The 22032-nt window shown below is 49.2% G+C and overlaps 6 protein-coding genes across 6 annotated transcripts; 2 read left to right on the top strand and 4 right to left on the bottom strand.

Annotated features, from left to right (window-relative positions):
• Positions 1–545: 545 nt before the first annotated feature.
• On the bottom strand, positions 546–1549 carry CTRU02_214140 (uncharacterized protein; the record flags this gene model as incomplete). Its single annotated transcript, XM_036724693.1, has 2 exons — positions 546–848; positions 911–1549. The coding sequence occupies 2 exons, from the start codon at positions 1547–1549 to the stop codon at positions 546–548; spliced, it is 942 nt and encodes a 313-aa protein (XP_036583812.1).
• A 1477-nt stretch (positions 1550–3026) lies between these two features.
• CTRU02_214139 (uncharacterized protein) lies at positions 3027–4261 on the bottom strand (the record flags this gene model as incomplete). Its single annotated transcript, XM_036724692.1, has 3 exons — positions 3027–3800; positions 3851–3914; positions 3972–4261. The coding sequence occupies 3 exons, from the start codon at positions 4259–4261 to the stop codon at positions 3027–3029; spliced, it is 1128 nt and encodes a 375-aa protein (XP_036583811.1).
• A 1507-nt stretch (positions 4262–5768) lies between these two features.
• On the top strand, positions 5769–6511 carry CTRU02_214138 (cysteine dioxygenase; the record flags this gene model as incomplete). Its single annotated transcript, XM_036724691.1, has 2 exons — positions 5769–6014; positions 6068–6511. 2 exons carry the CDS (start codon positions 5769–5771, stop codon positions 6509–6511), a joined length of 690 nt encoding a protein of 229 aa, XP_036583810.1.
• Positions 6512–6796: 285 nt separating this feature from the next.
• CTRU02_214137 (Mch2p) lies at positions 6797–8464 on the bottom strand (the record flags this gene model as incomplete). Its single annotated transcript, XM_070206190.1, has 6 exons — positions 6797–7223; positions 7284–7682; positions 7739–7863; positions 7916–8047; positions 8099–8196; positions 8266–8464. The coding sequence occupies 6 exons, from the start codon at positions 8462–8464 to the stop codon at positions 6797–6799; spliced, it is 1380 nt and encodes a 459-aa protein (XP_070060222.1).
• A 7302-nt stretch (positions 8465–15766) lies between these two features.
• CTRU02_214136 (uncharacterized protein) lies at positions 15767–16585 on the top strand (the record flags this gene model as incomplete). The annotated part of the gene is made up of 1 exon (XM_036724688.1): positions 15767–16585. One exon carries the CDS (start codon positions 15767–15769, stop codon positions 16583–16585), a length of 819 nt encoding a protein of 272 aa, XP_036583807.1.
• Positions 16586–18114: 1529 nt separating this feature from the next.
• CTRU02_214135 (uncharacterized protein) lies at positions 18115–18708 on the bottom strand (the record flags this gene model as incomplete). Its single annotated transcript, XM_036724687.1, has 2 exons — positions 18115–18401; positions 18507–18708. 2 exons carry the CDS (start codon positions 18706–18708, stop codon positions 18115–18117), a joined length of 489 nt encoding a protein of 162 aa, XP_036583806.1.
• Positions 18709–22032: the final 3324 nt, after the last annotated feature.

The following is a 22032-nucleotide window of genomic DNA, read 5'->3' as shown; positions in this document are numbered from 1 at the left end:
TCGTTTTCTTTGCCTTCCTTCTATAGTATCTATCTTCGCCATTACAATGGGGTGTACAACCGAGCCCTTCGCCGCCAGTTCAGGTCTCAACATACGCGCCTCTTTGTCCAGAAACTTCGGGCATCTGTCAACTTCGCATGCCACTGTCCCTTTTTCCTTTACTCAGGCTACTGGTACATCACCGTCGCCATCGAGCCACACGCCTTCAAGTTCAATAGAACCGGTGAGCATATAAGTGACATATTCATGAGACATCGTCATCATCGCACGCTCGGTTTCCCCTTTCAGACGTCTTGAGTGTGGGTCCAACTTACTGGTGAATCAAAACGACAGCAGCGCCTCCTGACTATTACAAGGGATGGTCCAATGGAAGCCGCATCCAGTCTACCCTCCTGAATGTAGCATGTTAAACTACCTTTTTCCAATTCTTTACACGGTTGTATCTTCGATTCGGATTGCTTAATGGCGGAGTAAACAAGTAGCCCAGATGTAGTTTCACCCTGCCACCTCCAGTACATTATGCAGCATACCTTATTTCACTCGTATTACCACTCAAATGGCGCGCGCAACCCTTTGTCCATGATCCTTGCGGCTGTTTTCCTTGCCCCCTCGATCATTCGCTCATTAGGACCACCATCAATTCTGGGATACAAAGCCTCCATCGGGACGTCTCGTGCGGTAATCTCAAACTCCTCTTTGGTGCCAACCTTTTGCGTCTCGACGATGCTGCCAGCTCCATACTGAGGCTCTCGCAATACACGCATGATAACTCCAGCGCACTCGCGGGAAGAGAGGGATACATCTTCCTCTGTGACCTTTCTGTTCCACTCAGGTTCAAAGATGGGCGTCTTCATTGTGTTATCTTTTGTCAGAATTACCCCAGTGAGAACAACGTCAACGGATCACTTACCAAGACTGCCCCTGGACACACAGCGGAGTATCCGATCCCACATATATCTTTAAGCCCTCCCATCGACTTGATAAAACTGACGAGTCCTGCTTTGCTCGACATATAGAGCGGCGTCTCGAAGGAGTGAACATAAGCCCCAATGCTGGCTACTGCCACGTAGTTGCCACTGATTTCCTTGTTTTGCGTCCAGTAGTCAGTGGCAATCTGGGCCAAACGAATAGGAGCTACTTGATTAACGGCTATTATCCTGTATTGGCCAAGCGCCGCGTCCGCGGGGTCCTCTGAGTGGTCCGAGATGCCCGGGGGGAACCAGAAGTTGCTTGAAGGCGGTTCGTAGATGCCTGCGATAGAAGCAACGATATCTACTCGTCCAAAGTTCTGCAGGGCCGTGTCCCAGAGAAGCTGAAGTTGTGCCCAGTTTGTGACATCGGTTCGCTGAAAGAATGCGGACGGCCCTGCCGATGGGCTTGGAGGGCCGCGATACTTCGCCAACGTTTCCTCGGCCTCTGGTCGCAACCTCAAATCAGCCATAATCACAGAACATCCTGCCTCAAGCAAGAGCTGTGTGAGTCCATGGCCGATACCTGAGCCGGCACCGGTTACGATGGCTACCTTGCCCTTCACTTCGTAGACAGACATTACAATTGGAAGAAATTCAAAAGCTTGCAAACAGTCAAGAAACTGTTGATGTGCAGATGCGGCTAACCTATGGGTATTTATATCTTGCAACATGAGACGTGGCTGTTCGTGGGGTGCTGAAGAACCAGGACCCATGCATTTGCCTATTTGGTACTTATCGTGCCGCAGGACCCTCTTGGAACCCTGGATCTTCTTTAAACGGTAAAGTGTTCAGTGTAGTCCAGTTGCGCCATTACTTTCGCTTAGTTACTACTGACAACCAACAGCTACCACCTGCTTGATGTACATTAGTCTACTTAGATGAAAGACAAGTTAGAGAGTTACAGCAGAACAAAAAAGCCCCAGTTGGAGCTTATCTTTGACATCTTATATAGAGAATTTCTCGACTATTGTTTTTGATCCTTCTTATATCGTGACAGGAGGGGGGAAAACAGCCGATGGCCATCTACTCTGTAATTTTAGATGTATTCGTACTTCAACTTTGATCAACCCTATTATGCTAGACAATTTATCTCCACAAAATCCTTTAGCATCCCCAGGGAGCCATGAACTCGGCCGCTGGTTGGCTCAGAATAGCTTGGCAAAACTGTTGATTGGTTTGACTTTTACGAATGATCCGACTACCAACTGCAAGTTTCAGGAGAAATATGTACGACTGAGAGCGAGCCGTAGGTGATTTTCGTCTCCCAGTACAACCTAGGTACAAGAAACCTTTTCCGGGGAACAAAACTGAAAGTTTTAGAAGCATATATCTGGTGTTGACAGATGTTCTGCCAATTGAGTCGATAATTGTCTTATCACAACCTTCAGTATGTAAAAAATAATTATGGTGAAGAAAGGCTGACTGCAGTATAGCCAGTAGGCCATGGTAAGAGAAGAGAGACATAAAACTGAGAATAGAAAGCTTAGTTATGCGTCTTGTAACGGAAAGTGAGGGAATTTAAGCACGTCCATGAGCTTGCATCGGAATGTCTCTGCCCGATATTAACTACCAGAACCAGCTCATGTTTCCAGCCCAGCTCTGCATTAAACCGACTGAAACCTAGCGTTGGGCCTCGATATCACGTCGCAGCCAACAAACACGGCGATGATACTGTTTACTTCTTCAATTAGTTTGCTGAGAGTTGTTCGAATGCTTGTGCACTTCTTGCCTGGGTGTTAAGAACCTCGCAATAGACTTTGAATGAGAAATACAGCGATTTCATTGAGGCTTGGACGCGCCGTACCCTTTTTCACCCTGCAGCTAATGAAATACACACTGCTAAGATAATTAGCTTACAACTTACTGTGATAGACAGAGAACAGTTGCCAACTCAGGTGTTGGTTCACAGTTCTATCTCGTAATAAATATTGTGCTTGCTTGCCAGACTTCATACAACAGTTGCCCCCTTTCAATAACACGAGAGATATGAACATAATGATACCATGACCTATTCATCTCCCTTTGGGAAGAGAAGAATCACAACTAGGCTCGCTACTAAACATCCTTGTAAAGGCCTCCAATAAGCAATGACCGGTCCTGTGAAGCGTACTTGGCTTCATACATGTTGTTCTTGCGATCGTACCAGTCCATCACATTGGTCAGACGACCTTCTCCATCAATGAATTCTACATCGTCACTTGGTCGGAGAAAGTATGTAACAGAGTATCGGTCGACGTCTGGTAGTGGTAAAACTCGATGCACCGCTGACTTCAGCCGATCCCGTGTGAGAAACCGCAGCACATCTGCCACGTTGACAACAGCGCATCCCGGCCGCGGCTCGACATATTGCCACTCAAGAGGTCTGTCTTCGTTTACTTCTGTATCTTTAGCGACAGCGTTGTGATTGTCACTTTCGTCTGAGCTAGAATCCATGTTCAAGCCGCTATTGAAACCGTTCGTGTGGTTTTGGGACAATGATGAAGTAGAGGTAGGTGTAGCAGCAGGGTCTGACAGCACCTGTAGACCCCACTGCGGCGCAAACACGAGCGTCAGCGTACCATAGTCGGTATGCACATTATGTCCCGCATGACCACCGGTTGGGTCCATGGGGATGTAGTGCAGGAATGCCAGTGCACTTTTGGAGGGACAATCACTGCGGTGGAAGTGATTGAGACTTTGTGGCCCTTGTAGACCCAAGGCGTTCGAGATACGATCCAGGAGGACTCTTGTGATGTAGTGGCATTGGTTCTGGAAAGCAGAAAAGGTCTGATAGTTTTCTTCAACCACTGGCGGCAAGCCCCATCGCCCGGCCAGCTCAAAGCTGCCCGTCTAAGTAATGTCAGAGGTGGGAGAGAACTGCATTACGATTTCAAACTTACCTTTAGGACTTCCCAGCCGTCCCGGCCTCCGTGGGTACCGGCTTGTGAGCCAATTGGCTTGTAACTATAATTATTACTCTGTCAGAGGGGTTGTGTGTAGAAATACTGGGTTTCATCCTACCCATGAGAGGCCATGCTAATGGCCAATTCTTTGCGTTTGGCAGCGGTCGGCTGGGCGAACCAGTCTTTCATGACAGAGTTTAATTTCTCGAGATTGTTGAGCATCGTGGCCGAGTACTGGTCCGAAATGTCAAGATAGAAAAAACCGACATTTTCACAGGCCGAAATTATTTTACTGATTGTCTCTGGGTCGCGATCCAGTACCTTGGAGAAAACAACAGTGTCAAGGTTTGCTACTGGCTCGTAAGGCGCAGTGGCCCCCACCATCTTCTTCGAGCCAGACACGGTCATCTTAGAGGAGAAGTGTAAGGATGTGATGAATATGTGTGTGTGTGTGTGAGCTTAGTGACAGAGCAATGAGAGAAAGTACAGCAAATGGAGGAATCTTATAGATAATATATTCTTAGACGAAGGTAGGCAGAAGCGGAAGGATGCCACAAGACTCGGCGATAGATTCACGTAACCTAAGGTATGTAGCATGGATTCAGCTAGATGTACCAAATAGTTAAGTCTGGCCTCTGTCAAGAATGTACTCCATCGAAGGAGCCAATAGTTCACTTTTTCACAACAAAATGCACACTTGAAACCGGGAGAACTTTAGAATCCTTACTTACACGAGCTGAAAAGTTGGTTGCATACCCAACGGTGCAGGCAGTTCAGGGCGTAGGGCTAATGCAAAGAGCACCTCTTACGGGTAAACTAAAGACACGCCTTGAGATGAACACTGCAGTGTCTGCCAAATGCCTTTAGAAAATCCTTCACCAAAAGTACCTCGTCGACAGCATCTTAAATGTACACCTTTTCGCCCTGCCTTTTCGGTATTCCAAGGTACGGCTCACAGTCATGTTTTGAGCTGTTGTACCCTCCATCCGTGTAGTACTCACTTGGATGTTACTTGAAATGGAAGGTGGGAGGGGGCGTCTCAAAATGGTCGTCAGCTTCTGTATGCAGGTTTTCGGACTCTGATACTTCTCAACGATCGAAACACATATCTGTATTGCCCAAGTAACTTGTGATGTAACATTGTGTTCTCAGAGATAAGAGTCTTGTCCCGAATAAGGCCGACGAGTATAGCCTCCGAGGTTGAATCTTGATCTGGAATGTGTCTATGTGGGTTGTCTCATTGGGTTGTCAGCTTACGTATTTCGATGCAACGAAGTTTGTAGCCCGCTGTACCTTCCAAGACACATGCGGCTGACCCGAGCGGCTACCGGGTCCGACAGCCGACAGGACAACTTCATACTTGTCGTGATGTTTAACACGCTCAGCTCTGATTCTCTAAAATGAAACCAAAAACGGCATGTGCTAGCGGAATCTGGCGAGATCTCGGCGCTAAGACAAATTTCAAGTTGAGGGGATTGTCAGCGTCACATCCAGTCGAGAACCTTTACCGGGCGAAGTGGTGGAGTGAAGCTAAAATGTAATATTGGATGCATCTCAAAGGGATGGCACAGAGTTATTGGCAACTTCGGACTCGTATACTGTATCCCTATCACTGAAACATTCTGTCGAGTTGCTCATCATAGGGTTGCCACCATGCAGGTAAGCCACTACGGAAACTAGGCAGGCAGGCAACACGACGAGGCAGAACCCAAGAGCTAGATTGCAACATACCTCGTGACCTAGTTCTGCTTTTGAAACCCAAAGGACCGCATGTATGTTGTAATAGTTACCGAGACGTACTGAAGTCAATAACTTTTGAATTTTAAGTTGCCAAACCATCTTAAAAAACTTTTCCCGCTGCTCACACTTATTCTTGTTCACTGGAATAGCCCAGGTTGTTAACACTGTGTTCAACATGCTTGATCTTCAATATTCCGACGATTCGAGCGGTATGAACAACTTCGATTGTCTCGTAACAGCACTGAGAGATGCGCTTGGCTCTTCAGGTCTGACATGCGACGACGTCAACCTTGATCTGCTCAAGGACCTTATGAAGAACTACGAAAGCAACGAGAAAGAATGGATTAGCTTCGCCCTTGCGGATTCGAACAGGGATTACACTCGAAACTTGGTGGATGAAGGAAATGGCAAATGCAATCTGGTGAGCCTCCTGTCTATCCCACCAGAAACGAGTTATTCCTAACGTAATTGTAGCTTGTTCTCGTCTGGACCCCCGGGAAAGGCAGCCCAATCCACAGTCACAGCAAGGCTCACTGTCTGATGAAGATTCTGAAGGGCCAGCTAACCGAGACACGATACGATTTTCCACCGTCCCAGGAGAAGTCGAACAACCCCACAAGCTCAGACGCCGGAAGGAGTATGAAGCTCATAAAGGAGTCAACTTATATCAGGGATGATGTGGCTTACATGAGTGACGACCTTGGTGTGCATCAGATGTGGAACAAGAGCGATGAGTTTGCGGTATCTTTGCATCTTTATACGCCTCCCAATATCGTACGGGATGGTTGCTATATCTTTGATGCCGAGACGGGAAAAGGTACTCTGTCGAAGAACTGCGAGTATTACTCGATTCGGGGAAATAGGCTCAAAGGGCGATCGCGTGAAAGTACCCAACGTGAAATCCCATCGTTACTTTGATAGACTTCAAATTATGCAATCAGTCATATCATTTTTATCAAACTGAGTAGCTATGTGATGCCTTGCTTACCACTGGACAAATGTCATGTTGAGCACATGTAATAGGCTAATTTATCACGAAAATCAAACTTTGCGGTGGCGGGGCTAATAATGCTTTGGGTGCCTAAAGTGGCTATGGGTTTTCACGATGCAGTCTTCATCAAAAGAACGTCGCCTCTGTATCAATCAATAGGTAATCGGAATGAATTAATTACACGTATATATATGGCTTATTCTCATATTGTTCTAATATTCAGTCTTCTTTCTTTTCTTCAGCAGGCCAACTGCCCCTAAAGTCGCAGCCGTCATTGTAGTCCCCAAAAGTATGATGAAAGAGCGCCATTTACCAGCCCCATATCCAGGCTGCACTCCTATATGTTCACTATTTTGCAGCACAGCAGCAGCTATGTATCCGGAAGCAACGCCTATGACACCTCGAGTGAATAGCAGGATGCCAGAAACGAAAAGCTCCTCGGCCGGGCGGTTAGGGTCATCCACAACAATGGCAGCCATGTGGCTGCGCAGCACCATGAAGCTGAAGGCAAAGGCACCAAAGAGTATGGACGTAACAACCATATTCCAGTAATACCTTCCCAAACCCCACACAACAAAAACAGCAAAGCTGCTCACTAGAGTACTCAACAGCATAGGTATCAGGGGTCCAATGGCATCTCTAATGAATCAGTTAGTAAGCAGAACAGCAACGACAACCTGTGTAGTCGGTCTGACTTACGTTAAGGCTCCGATTGATATTTGACCAATGATGCCAAATAATGACAGAAACGTAACCAGCAAGGCGCCCTGTTCCGGCGAGACACCAAGGTCGGTGGCATAGCTTGGGAGATAGTTGGCAGGAAGATTGTTGGCTAGGCTCTGAAGAGTCATGGAGAAGACAAAAAGCCAGAACACCGGCTTCTTGAACAACCTCAACGTCGAGGACGGCTGTCGTGATGCTGCCGCTGCTGCCTGTGCTTTAATGTCTCGCCGGGAGCGGACGCATAGAATGCCAAGAGAGATGATGACAGCCGTGAACACAGCCCATCCTATGAGAGTTGCGCGGGGACCAAAGCGCTTTAAAAGTACAGAGAATATGGGTGAAAGGCCAGCTGCAGCAATGTTTGGCGCTCCGAAGCTAGGTACTTAATGTTAGCTGATCTTTGCTTTCGCGGTTACGTCTGTGGAGCTTACAAGATACCGTTGGCAAGGCCACGCCGTTTGTGAAACCACTCATCCACAAAGGTCAAGCATGGTGCAAATAGGAGACCACTGGAGAGCCCATACATGAGCCCTTGTGTCATGATGACTTGAACTGCCTTTGGCAATTGTCAGTCTATTTATCTTTGATGTAAAATGCGAATCACTAACCGACGTCGAGAAAGCGGCACCGATAGAGGACGCTACGACGAGGACCATGCCGCTCCACATCATGTAAAGCCTGTATTGGGATGAGGTACCAATGATTTTAAGAAGAAATGGCGGCAGTGTTTGCAAGAGACCCTTAGAAAAATAAGCTGTCGAGGTTTGCTTTGATGGAAGTGTAGCACTTACAACCACTAGCAGACCCGTGGAGGCGACCAACTGGTTCCCTTCTAAAGGCGGTGTCTTGAAGTAGTACTCTCGAAAAACGCCTTGTGTAGCACCAAAACCTACAATAATCATCAGCTGAGTGATGCGGTAGGCGAGAAAACCTGCCGCTGGTTTAGTCTCCTACTTACCCCAAGTGGCCATAGCTATAACGGAAACAGCAACAAGGCTTGTCCAAGCGGCTCTTCCACGATCGCGTGGCAGAAGATGTTCGTCTTCATGGACATGATCTTCACTTTCGAAAGGAGGGCGGCTGGCAACAGCAGGTGTTACGTCCACTGCCTTCTCATTGGGCACCGGCCCTGGCTGAATGCCTGGTATCGGGTTCATTGCGATGATGTGGGAAATCTGTGATTCAGGAACAAAAGCGCGTACAAGGAGGAGAAAATTGGAAAAGTTGACGGTCGTCTCAAATGATAGACATTTGGGCCGTAGGCTACCGGACTAAGCTTGACTGAATGAATGTAAGTAGGGGGCGGTGCGTTGTAGGGTACGTAAGCGGGCACTTTTGCATACATGAAAGAAGTGACCAGCCCGGATGTCATATCCTTGAGCCCCAAGACAGTAAGGCATGTTTGCCAACCGCTCCATTGGTCTGAAGGCCCCTTTTCGCCTAATATGTTTGTTGTTAGACCGACGCATTCAGTCTGATCAATAGGAACCTTCCCCCTTCGATAAGCATCACTACGTCTCTATTGGGTGGCTTGCATTGTGGGCACCAAGGAACTTATCTTACTGGCTGTACCTGGCGGGAACTAGAACGGTGCGTTAGGGAGGTGGTTAAGCGAACGCCCTAGAGCAACTGCTAAGCCCGGCGCAATCCGAGACGTTTGACTCACCCGCAGCCATCCCGCGAACTATATACAGGGGTTGATGATCAAGTAGAGCTAGGTATTCTTTTGGAGCGGAAGTCGGGAATCTGGTCGGTGAGCGGGTGTCGGTTCTCAGGGGTTTTGCTGAGCTCCGGCTGGTGTCGCTTGCATAGCAGCACCACAACTTGCACATTCAAAAGTTCCAACACATTCTTAGCTCCTGCAGGAGACGTAAAGCAATTTCTTACCACCTTGTTCGGACTTTTACTGTGAAGTGTTTGAATCCTTCTTCGTGTAATCTCTTCTCCGATAGGTCAGAGATACGACATGGATCAACATAGGGTTGAACTGAGAGTTGATAAGGCAACAAATACGATTTACCGCAACACTTGATGTGGCTCTACCTGACAAGAATTTGGTGTGTGCTACCTCAAGACTTTCACTTGAGAGTATACTATTTGCCTATTCGTATTCGGTAGGAAGAGCATGCAGCTGCACGGGTGCGCCTTTAGCAGGAAGTGTCCCCTATACTTCAGGATTATCAGGACCCAAACCTCCAATCAGATGAGGCTTCAAGTTCATCGGTAAATGTAGCGTCTTGTAAGGGATAAATATTAGGACTTGATCTACGTATCCCCATACTCCGTTCTGTCTAGTCATGTGTAACAGTCTGTTATCTCCCAGAGTTTCAAACCGGATAGTTCATTGCTCCGTGATGAGAATGCCATTGGAAAAGTAAGGGAATATATTCAATTTGCTGAACATTTAAATGCCCGTCTTACTTTTCTCACAATTAAAGATGCTTTCTGTCTCATTGCAACATCGGCGCGTTCTTCTGCCCCTCGCGCTCGTGGGGGTTGAGAAGCCGCAATCAACGCCACACCGAGCTGAGACGGTCAAAGCCGAGTATGCTTGCCGTGATGCGTCAATTAGCTGCCTAGCGAGGGATTACTTTAGCCGAAGGGTTTTGAAGCCGCCTGCAATCCTTTTTGCGTCCTTCTTTTCTGTTTGGGCCTCGTAAGGCGCTAGCTCTTTACTCTTGGAGCATTTGCCGTCCGCCTCTTGCAGATTGCTGACCTACAACATGGCCACTCCGGGGTGCTCGTCCCGGCTGGGCCCTGGTCCAGAACGTTGCTTTCAAATACCCGCAGTAGCTCCGCTGTGATGGTTGTCACTGGGGTACCTCGGGGCGGGCCGATAATGATTCTGCCTGCCAAGAACGGCAATCTCTCCGGGTTGACGATGCAGATATGGCGGGGTAGCGTAGGGTCACGAGTGAGAGGAGATAGGGCTGAAATGCAAAACAAAGGCAATATTAAAGTAGGCAAGTAGTGTTATGGCAGGAGAAGGCAAGTGCCACGCGAAGCATAAACACGGACAGATATTTGCAGGAAGCCTCCTGTAGTCACCTGGCTACTGGCGCGTCTGACTTTCACCCCAGTCGAACATTGGTTGTAGAAACACCGTTGCGAGTTCGTAGCGGGAAATGATGACCAAAGCTGACGGTATCAATTGGGGCGCAGAGCGAGAGGAGAACGGCGCCGGCTTGGGGATATTTTTCACCTAGTCATCATGCGGGTGAGCATAGCCGCAGACTTTATCCGCTGGGGTCGTCACTTGAGATTGGTTCATGAAGACCGTTCCCATATCAACGTCTGTCATCCCACCACTAAGGTAGTTCTGAAATGGCCCGCGTTCCATCGGCTTTGAAAGGCAAATCATTAGGTTCAGCCATGTGAGGTAGGACGGTTTTCCGGTAGTGTTACAGAAGCCCTTCTCGCCAATCCGGCTTGACCCAGGGTTAGTACCGGCCCCGTCGTCTCTGTAACCAATGACTTCGACCGACAGCTGTGAAACTTTTCCAGCAGAGAGGACTACATTGTTTTCAACCCAGGGCGTCTTCAGAAATAGCGGCAGGTCGGCGGTCATTTATCTTGCACAGTTATGAGCCACATCTTTCTATAAGCCAGAGGAAAAACGCAACTTATCTCGCTTTGAGCCTGGTTGTTAATCGTCTGTCCATGTAGACCATTTTCAAAGAACGGTAACTTCAAGAGACGCAAAGCCGCTTGTTGGTGGGTGTAAATTGTTGTATAAACTTGTAGGACACTGCATGACCGCCAATGTATAGAGATGAGAGCTTTACATGATGCCGTGAGTTTCAGATCACCATACCTATCTTATTACTGTAATTGAAAAGTGTGTGGGAGCAATACGCAGCTGCTTGAGTCACCTTTTTCCCAGTTGAGCAGCCACGAGGAGGCAGAAGATGGTACACCTTCTATTAATGTAATTAACCATGACTCTGTCCACAAAAACTGTACTGCCCCTGCCCCTGCCCGATACCACTTATTCAAGTTGCTCTTACCTCTTTTTCTATTAATTGTCATCACAAGAGCAGGAGGGGCCTTGCTGAATATCATTTCGTAATCAAAGGGTGCCGCCGAACACCCAACCTCTGCATCTTTGTTGACACCGTCTTCCATCCTACAACAACACTTTCTACAAGCTATTGGGTTTTCCAGAACTGCTCAGACTTTTAAGAATTCAAATTTTCCACTAATCATCACTTAAAAGTAACAATCATTCTTTCTTTCTTTTTCCCACACGTGAACGGCTACTCCCAAGCCCTTCAACTTCCATTCCAGCATGGATAAGGGCTACTTTAACGAGTACCAACAACCCTCCGTTTCTCATCAACGATCTTCCTCTCAATCAAGCAGCAACGACGACAAATTATCGCTGCTTGATAAATTAGAAAGTTCATCAGCAGCAAAGGCCCAAACATCCAGCGGAGGAGTAAGCACGTAGAGCGAATACTCCAGCTCCACGCCCTCAAAACGCCCGATCAGCTCGAACGCGGGGTCTCAGGTCAAGCCTTTTGCGAAAAGGTCAAGTGGATTTCGCCGCCTCCATACAAAAGGGAAGAGAAAAGTGAAATATATTCCTTATGTCTCTCCTGCTTCTGCGGACAGTAGCAACGGTGAGGCTATCGACGCCTGCGCACAAGACCTACAGCGAACCCTAGACATATTCAAGAAGAAGTACGAGGAACTCAGGCTTGAGTCACTGCGCTTCGTTAAAGACAACATACTATATGGTACCCAGATCAAATCGAAAGGGGGATTGACGAAAATCACTTATTCAGACATGGAAGTACAACAGGTATGGCTATTCAAGGACAAGCTCGAACGTATCACTGCCGAGTCGGTAGAGTCATTTGCGAACCAGCCTATCAATGCTTGGAGCGCTCAGGTTCAACTCACTGGCGACCCTCAGCAGCCCCGGGGTTTCCAGGGATGGGAAAATCTCAGGGCCCCGAACGTTGAATCCTCGGCAGAAGAAGAGGAGGAAGCTGCCAGACGTACACTAATACAGAATGCGCCGTTTCAAGATGTGCAACTTGTCCCAGTAAACCTTATGCCAATCCGAGACCCACCAGTCAGATACTGGAGCGAGTACTTTGACAGATTACCGGAGAACATCAGAAGGATTGTGCATAGCATCCGCTGGGAGCCTGAACATTACCAACTACTACAGAGCTTGGATCCTCGAGGGATGTTTGAGGAAGATGAGTCACAACGGTACCCATTACGTCCTAGGCGGCAGGACCGAAGAACAAGGAGACGGATGATGAGGCTCCTACGGGACGTTGAAGTAAGAGAGCCAACTGGAACATCCCGAAGAGGGAATAGCAGCTAACAGAGACATCAGCGGCACCTCGGACAGAGAGAATGGTATGCGTTTTGTCTTGCCATCAGGGCGTACAGCGAAGGCCAAATCGAATATCGGGACTTCATGGCCCTCATGTGGTTTCTTCTGGGACCTGATACTCGTTCTTAGCACGAATTAGAGAGGATTAATCCAACCCGCCAGACAGTATGGAACGTTCGTCGGCGAAGGCAATGGTTATCGTGGGTGGCTTTAAGAGATCAACTTGGTGATGACAATGGTCACCAGCATCTTGATTAAGGCGGATGAGAAGGTGGTCTAGTAGAAGAGGTTACAATTAGCGAGTGATGTTGCCGGCAGCGTGTAGATTTAAGGATCAGACAACAGCGTTGCTCCGTTCAGAGTCGGTTGATGATGTGCGGCGTAAGACGTTGAGCAAGTACATCGTGGTCAGGTGTCTCGGAGATGACGAGGGACACAATAATGAATAGCGGCTCCCGTAGACAGACCAGAGAGGTATCAACACAATGGGCAGAAAAGTTGCGACGGCTTCAAAGCTTGGGAAATGAAGTTTGACAAAGGTTGGTGGTCTGTGAGAAGTCCGGGGACGGCCCATAGATGAGGACAGACTGGTGGAGGCAAATTGGATGGAGCAGGTTTCTAGTGGCTGGCTAAGCGAAGGTTCCCCCTAAAATGCGCCGTTGCTAAGAAATTTGGGTAGCAAACCAGTAGAGCAGCACGGCATCTCTAGACCGGGGCGTATGTGCGAGTTTGAGTTGTCACAGCGGCCCCGCGCGCGAGGGGCTATCTATCCCCAGTAATCACATCGGCCACAGGCCCTCGCAGATGTAGATGGGGGGGAGCCGCCATAGGTATCCACTAGGCGGCCAGCCGACCCTTGGAGCTGTGGATTAGTGGATGGACAGGCTGAAAGCTGATGGACTCAGCCAAAAAGCATCAGCACAGGACAGTAGCCAACAGCAGTGCGGCAGCCAGCAGCAAAGCAAAGGTCCTCCCCCACCCGCCTTTGGACATGACACACGGATGGCCAATCACAGACCCACAAAGGGGCAACGGCATCGTCATGTCAAACGCGAAAAGTGTTTCGTTTTAGCCCCTTCGTCCTCTTGTTAGCCCTCTGTCACCTACCATTTGCCTCCTCCTCCATGCTCTCCATGTGCTCTCCCATGCTAGCACCTTGGACCTTGACACGAGGCCTCGAAAACATGGCCCAGCAATGGCCGCCGACTGGTCCGGTCGGATGCTGCCACCTTTCTGGGTAGTTCGTTTGATGGCGTCGAAAACCTGCACCTGTCAGATGGCGATATGGCGTTTGCACGGAGGTGCGCGAGCACGGTTGGCCATTGGAGAGAATTGGCAAGCCAGGCTACAGGTCCATGGGCCTGCTGTTGGCCGTGAAGCAATGACCGTGTTGATTATCATCTTGATTGGGATCTTCCGGGAAAAGAAAGATGGGCTTGATGATGTCTGTGGTTAGCCAGGAGGCAAAGGGGCCAGCAGGTTTGTGTGCATTTACATACGGTACCATCCACATCCACATCCACATTTACTTATACTTACATCTACGGGTGTATGCCTCCCTGTCTATCGCTGTCCTCTCTCTCCCTCTCTGTCTCTCTCTCTGTCTCCTTCTCCCTTTATCTCACTGTCTCTCTTGCTTATTCTGTGTCCAGTCAGGCAAGTTCTGGGTTGGAAAGTCAAAAAAAACGATCACAGCATCGTTGTTTGGGTGCCATTCATCAGCGGACGGCAGCATCCCGTTTCACCACATCACATCAGATCAGCAACGTTTGATCGTTGTTTTTCTTCAGTTCCCTTACCTTCTCCCTACCTTTCGTCTCTGGTTGTCATTCTGTCCCCCCTTGCTCAATCCCCCACCGGACCGACGGCCGGCACACAAAACGCATCTGCCCGTTGGTGCCACCACGCATTGCATTGTCGAGACCTTGACCCTCTTGGCCCTGGCCTGACAGCTCTGTGTGTGTGTGTGTGTATGGGTGGCCTTTTTTCGGACAAACGCCATCCGTCTGGTCAAGCAGGCACTGACGTTGGTTGAATATCCAAGATTTACGCTTCACAAGAAAAAAGGAAGGACTTGGCTTGCAAACCGCGCCTCTTCCTTCTCGCCCGTTTAGATCTGGGTGCCTACTTCTTATTTCTGGTGCAGCTTTCTTGTCATTTGCGTAGGCGTAAGCGCAGCCTCTGCCGCTACCGCTAGTCCCTCGGCGCACATCAGGATCAGCACCTTCACAATCAAGAAAATCAACCTTTACCTTCATCCCTTCTATCAGCTGGACGAGCATTCGGCCCGTTGCTCTCGTCCCTTTTTTTCCCCCGCAGGCGGCCAATTACATATTTACATATATGTTTCTCATCTCTTCGAGCCGTACAAACGAAGCCTTTCACCAACTCTCGTTGTCTCGAATGCGCTGCATCAAAAGAAACTACTACTCCAATTATCCCGAGATACTTCAGCCAACGCCTTGACGACATTGCCACCCAAAAAAAGGATTAAAAGAATTGCACAGTCGCTACTGCCGCACTGCATCTCTGTCATCACTTCCTTGGCCTTTTTTCCTTCTCTTATTTTACACTTGTCTTCCCGCCCTTCTTCAACCCGGCTGTCCGGTCGTCCCAACTTCTAATACCCTCCCTTGACATACTTGCCTGGTCCCCCGGTCCCGCATTGACCGTGGTTCGTCCCCCAGCCGATCGTGCCGTCATTCCCAGCAGCCTCTGACACGCGTGAGGTTTCGGCCTTCGTGCCTTTGGTTGCCCTGTCGCGCTTGAGCTGCCACCGTGCTGCTGTCATCTTCTGGACCCCAAAAGTCAACCGCCTCCCAGCCAGCCGAATCCTGGCCTGTCAAGCTTTGATTCAAACAACCCTCTTCCTGGCCGCTTCGTCGGTTCTTCGCGACGAGTCGACCTCGTCATCGCGCATTTCTTTTTTCTTTTTCTTCACCAACCAAGTAAATCGACAACAAAACATTGAGACAGGAAATCTTCCAAGATAGCGGGTCTATTTCAATCGCTACTTTACCGAAGGCGATCGCGCCTGAGGACCCTCGCCAGTTACGAACGACGACGATAGCGGCGTAAACACCATACTAGCACACCCACGAGCGACATGACGACCTCAAAACGTGACGGGCCTCACCATCGCTGGGTCCGACTTTTGTTCCTCGCGTCAACGTCAACAGCAGCAATCATCAGCGTTGGGGGCACTTCGCTCACTCTGTCCAACTTTCAGCTCATCACCCAACTAAGCGTGCCGCTCGGCTGTCTTTTGACTTACAACAATCCCATTCAAGGATGCACAGCGAGCGACTTCGCCAGCGGCGCCATCTGCTCCAAGTCATGTATACTCGGCCTGGCCCGCATGCAAGATAATTTGAGGGACACTTGTCAGTCGTCTCAAGTGCCCGTCAACACTTTACTAGGCCAGGCTCTGGCTGGAAACCTCGTCAACCTTTTGTGCCCAAACACGAAGCAGACGTCAGCAGCGCCGACCCTGAAGCCGACTTCTACGGTAATTGTGGTGCCGCCTGTGACTACTGTCATCCCACCAGTGCCGCCGCCGCCACCGCCGCCGCCAGCAACGACTACTCCAAAAGTTATTCCTCCACCGGTAACAACACCGGCACCTGTCCCACCGCCAAGCCAGCCTCCCGTTCTTCCTCCTCCGAGCACTATCGTGCCACCTCTTTCTCAGCCGCCGCCGCCGCCGTTACCTCCACCAGCTCCTGTGCCGACCACTATTGCAACGTCCACCACAACCAACGACGCGGCGCCGCAGACCACCTCGGCTGAGACAGCGAAGCCTCCGATCAACCCTCTGGACGCCTTACTTTTGAACGATGGAACGGACAGGAAGTCAAAGATCGAGAGATGGCTACTTTACTCTTTGTGCGTCCTGTCGGTTCTTATTGGCGCCTGGGCATCGTAGCTGGCCCTAGTTGCCAGCGAGTTTTTAATAATGCCTCGTTCGATGTTTGGGTTTAGCCCTCGAACTTTCTTCCGTCATAGACGGAGCATACAACACATCTTCAACGACCGAAGATACTACAGCATTGCACTATACCAATCCTAGAAAGAGATGGACACAAACGGCTCAATCGAGCTACCTATTGGACTAACAACTAATATGTAACATAACGAATTTCCTTTGTCCGCATTACAGAGGCGTTGGGCGATACCCTCGTAGGGGAGGGGAGGGGAGCGATTGACGAAGAAGCGAGATGTTGACCACAACCTACACAGTGGATTATGACCTTCCACCAGGACCTCTCATCACGATGCCTGCTATCACTAGGACCATGTAACATTAGATACCACACCGCATTGCTCGGGCATACATAGACGGAGCAAATATGACACCCATCATGAGTTTTACCCACTGATTAGACTTGTCGTTTAAAATCCTATACGCGAATGGATGAAAATTGAGCCGTCTGAGGAGCACAACGTCTCTTTCCTAGATGTTCGCATTCCTCGGGGATTCGAACAGACCATTGCCGCCGCCACCATACCCTGAGCCTCAAGGGCCTTCGCATGACCCCAGGTCACCCCAGACAAGGGTCCCCTCCCGCTCCCGGCACCGGGCGCCGCCACAACCGAGGGGATACCCCGGCTCCCCCCCCCCCCCCCCCATGAACCTGTTCCCGTGCCGCCTCTCTCACAATGTGAGTGGTCAGACAGCCGCATCCGGTATCTGGTTCATGCGTGCGGGGATCTGCTAAACCGTGCCGTCGGGAAGGCGTGCTTCCTGGTCTGGGCTGTTCTGCGTGTAATTTTGTAAAAGGGGGGAACCCATGCGGCGCCGCCCCTGGTCAATGGGGGAAAAAAAAGTCTAGATTCTTTGCGGCGTGTGTGGTGTGTGGTCGGGAGGGTTTCCCGGTGTCTATGTTGGCCGCCCTAGGTAGTGCTTGGGTGTTTTTTTGTTCTTGACGATGGATTGTGCTTGTCTGCCACCTGCTGACTTTTTAAATGACGATGTTCAAATTCAAGTTTCAAGATTATCCCTTGCTGTTTCCATTCTTCTCGATTGCAATTCGGCATCCAAGGTCCAAGTACTCCCCCGTTTCTGAATGTTTTATTGCATCCACTGCCACTTCGTCGCAGTTGGAATCTAGAGGAGAGAAATAAGCACAGTTAGAAGCATCAACGTTGTACCTGTAGAATTCGCTGACAGGAAGTAAGTGGCTCACTCGCGATTACACCATTAATGGTCGTCCACGTTGAGGTTTTAAAGTTGTGGCTTTGTGCCGTCAAGTGTCACGGGCAGAAAATTGCAAAAAAGATCACAGCCGCATATTCAACCGCGCATCTTAAGAGTTTCGTGTAAGAAAAACGGTTGCAATTACAAAAAGAGGTTGAAGAAGATTTTAGAGAAAAGCTAATTTTGAATTATAAATCTACCCAAGAACGCCAATATCCGATCACTCCCCGACGCACATCTTCCTGTTACTCAGGTACCTAGCCACAGGTGTTGGAGCAGTCGTGCTTCTCAGCGTTGTACCGGCTGTGGCAATTGCACTGGACGTCCTGGACGGGCCAGCAGGATCCCGTGACGGTTCCCCGGTTCGGGTTGCTCTTGTCGTTGTTGGAGTAGTTGACCTTGAACGACTTGCCCAGGGAGCCGAACTTGCGGTTGATGTAGAAGAGGGCGTTGCCCTTGCGGAGGCCGTCGTTGCACCATTCCGCAGGTTCGTTGCGCTTCCAGTTGTCGAACTGGCCGCAGTCTACTCCGTAGTATTGGTTCACTGCGAGAGTGTTAGAATATGTCGCGTGTGGTATTGTCTGAGTAGGCAGCGGGCTGAGAAGTGAAGCCTAGTTTCACAGCGGCGGGCGACAGGGTAAATACTCACTGGCACTATCCACCAATATCCAAGGGTCTACATGGTCGTCGAAGCAAAAGTCAAGGAAGCATTGTACCCGCTGACAATCGCAGTAGCTGAATCCGCAGTCCCGCTTCTCCAGCTCGAAAGGGAGGTAGTTTGGTGAAGAGACGCTGGCCAAGATTGGAGTTGCCATGAGCAGGCTGGCGAGGAGCGCGGAGGCTGAATGCATCTTGCCTGTTGATCACGAGTGTTTTCCCTAGTATCGTCTGATGTCCTTGAAATGCTGGAATGCAGATCTGCCGGGCGTCTGCATGGGCTAAAGACTAGGTATTTTGTGTAGACGACAACACGGGCTAACAGGCGTTATATACACAAGCCAAGGCTTGCGAATCAACTCAATGCGTCATGAGGTTTTCCCCAAGCCTCGCTATATTCTGCAAAATTATTCTTAGAATTGCGCTTTTGATATTAAAGTTATATTGCACCGCAATGGACCAGTTCGTCTGAACTGGCGGTGCCGGTTTGCCGGCGCTGAGTTGTCACCGGCTAGACATGAGACGAAGCTCAGCGGCCGAGTCATGATGCGAACTCCTCTTCAACCTTCTCAACTACGATTGGTCTGCGGCAAGAAAGATCTGCATCTTGGTCCAGTTTTTTGCTTATATTGCCAAACACGATCGACTGTTAATAGAAATTCACTATAATAATTGATCGACATTTTGCCCTCAAGTAGAGTATTCAACTCAATACTCTTGTTAAGGTTCTCGCTTTCCATCTATTGAATGCCGTTTTAGTGAACAGGACGCCTTGGCGAGTGAGTGTGAAGCACTTATTCGAGATCGAGTCGTTGTGTTCTTCATCACGATCTACACCGTCAAGGTACCTTGAAGACGTGTCACTTGTTGTAAAGTTTGGGTAATTTTGGTTGCCATTGGGAGCTTCGGCTTGTTCAGGTGACTTTTCCTAAGGTAATTTATCTTCATTATAGCTATGTCCAGCCGTAGTTAACGCAACGCCGTCGGGCCCGGTGTGGCGGTGCTTCCGCACGGTAACGGAACTTTGTAGGGACGGAGTTTTTCTTTTTTAGGGTCACCCGTTCTTATCGTTGCGAGTCAGTTTTGATAGCGCTGCGAATCGGTTATATCAACCGCAGTTCGAAGATCGGCGCTCTCGACCACAGCCATTCTTGCACCTCCTAGTGGAGAACTCTCGCTCTCGCTCTTGTCTCCTTAATATATTAAAGCTTGGGATCGACACTCTCACGGCTACACCGGATAATTCCAGTGCGCCCTACAAGGCTCTCGTCGAAGCAGCCCACGCATCAACGAAGTACTCAACGCCGCCGCTACTACGTAGTATTCTAACCAAGCATGTAGAACAGCCAGCCGCAAAACTAGCCCTCTAACCAGGTGGAAGATTTCTTGACAACACAAGACAAGACAGGATGCTACGAAGTAGTTATGTCCCTATCGTCGACTTTTGCAAGTCACTGGGTATAATCCTTATGGTTACGTCCATTGGACAATCGTCAAATAACCTCAAAATTCGCCATTAGTCGAAGATCAGCGGCAAGACCTAGTATCTAAAGCGCTGCCTCAGAGCGGCACAAATCGTGGCATCCTCGAAACAACTTAGTCGCGTGGTACCGAGTTTGATACCTTTAAGCGCCAATTCCAGCCCCTCTTCATCAAAACGGTCAAAAATCCATGTAACGGCGGCACGACCCGAGCGGCTAAACTAGTATGCAACTGCACCTAGTCACAGTTCGAGCCACTGGCGAGACAGATCAGTAGGACCAAACGCATCCGTAGCCATTTATTTTACCGGGATTTTGATTGGGCTTCTGTGGGCAAGGCGCTTGTTGACATAACAGTTGTCAAACGAAACCACGCGGAAGACATGGAAGTGCTTCTACCCACAACGACGAATCTTTGATTAGCACAGGCCGATAGCTTGCAAGCAAAAATCCAGGGCAATCCGAATGAACATCTATTAATGAGCTAACACATCAGTATGGAACATATGGAAACCTGCCGACAGAACTTTGGCCAACCCAAGGACGTGAAGAGCATCCACAATGCTGTCCTGGGCTTCAAGGAGGCGTTCGCCTCACCGACGACACCGCTTCACCATAAAACATAATAATATCGTCTGCTCCCAACCACCATGCACTCTGAACCGGTCAGGCATATGATAAAGCTGTGGAGCCGAGGGCACAATTGAACTATCGACGGTAGGATCGCGATGCCGGTGTTGCCGGCTCTGAAAATGGTGCAAAATGCGGGCACACTGGTATCTCCCAGGTTTGCGCCGGGCTTCCCTACGGCGGCGAAACCTCGCAATTCACACAGCCGCGTGATGAAAATATTGATATTAGCATATTCGGAAAGTTTCATGTCAATTCGTTCCAAGTTGTGTGGTATGAAGTAAGGCTGCATTCATTCTCAATTCGATCGTTTGTAGTTTGCAGTGGAGAACATTCTAAAGACTGTGATGGTACTCAAAGCATCGATTTCGTCTCATTGACCCTTCACTACCGCTTCCTCCCAGCTGCTCGGGGTACCACAGACAGCAATTCCTTTGCCCATGCCGCTGCAGGCCTTATAGTCTAAGTTGGCTTAGTACTCCGTGAAACTCATTTTTCAACTGCGCGAAAATGAAGTGGGGAATTACATCAAAGTAACGTGTAAAATTCTTCATGTATTAGATGTCCGAATCACAGCTCTCACTGCTAAGATTAGATGGGAAAAGGTTCCCTAACTTACTTATGGAGGCTTTATACATTTTATTTCCGTAGAGGTCTAGCTACCACCAGAGGCTGAAAACCCGTATCAGGTAGTATGCCAAGGTCTAACATGCATAGGCCAGTAAACTTCATCCGTGTTCGGGTTAATATAGCAATCTGGTAAGTGATAATAGATCGAGCTTAGATACACGGGCGACAGGGGTAGAATAGAGGAATTGTAACTATGTCTCGCGGCGTCAAATCCACATTGACGGTGGACAGAGGAGGCGCAGCTCTTTGGATGCGAGCTAAGCAAGCTATCATGCCAGCCGCAACAACGCAGGGTATTCTTGAAGCGGAATCCAAAAGAAATTTCCATAAAGCGATGGAGTATGCGGAGTGCTGTAGCACATAAAGACCTGCTAGAACTGAATAGAGATTCTGGGGGGAGAAATCCTCCATGCAGCAAATGCGAATGCGTGTGTCTGTCTTATTTAGGGAAGCTTTTCGCAACGGGTAGCTCCGTCTTTACGGGCTCTGTGTAATGAAAGGGGTCTTCGATTGCATACACTAGTACGGGGTGTAACGCTCCAAGCGGAATAAGGAACTTGATCATCGTTGGTACGAAGCCCACTTACCCGCTGCCCAGAGACTTGGCCATCATTTTCGGTAAAACCCACCAAACGGGTGTCCATTTATGGTATTTTGTCCGCGCGCCGTGGGTCCTCAACTGTGTTATCGCATCCTTTACCAAGCCTCGTAGTTAGAATATCTTAAAAGGAATGTCGATTTCTCGATGACTTGATTCAATAATTCTCTCCAAGTCAT

Source organism: Colletotrichum truncatum (assembly GCF_014235925.2).
Source record: "Colletotrichum truncatum strain CMES1059 chromosome Unknown Contig_0010, whole genome shotgun sequence".
In the NCBI taxonomy this organism is placed as follows: domain Eukaryota; kingdom Fungi; phylum Ascomycota; class Sordariomycetes; order Glomerellales; family Glomerellaceae; genus Colletotrichum; species Colletotrichum truncatum.
This window is presented reverse-complemented; position numbering and strand designations above follow the sequence as displayed.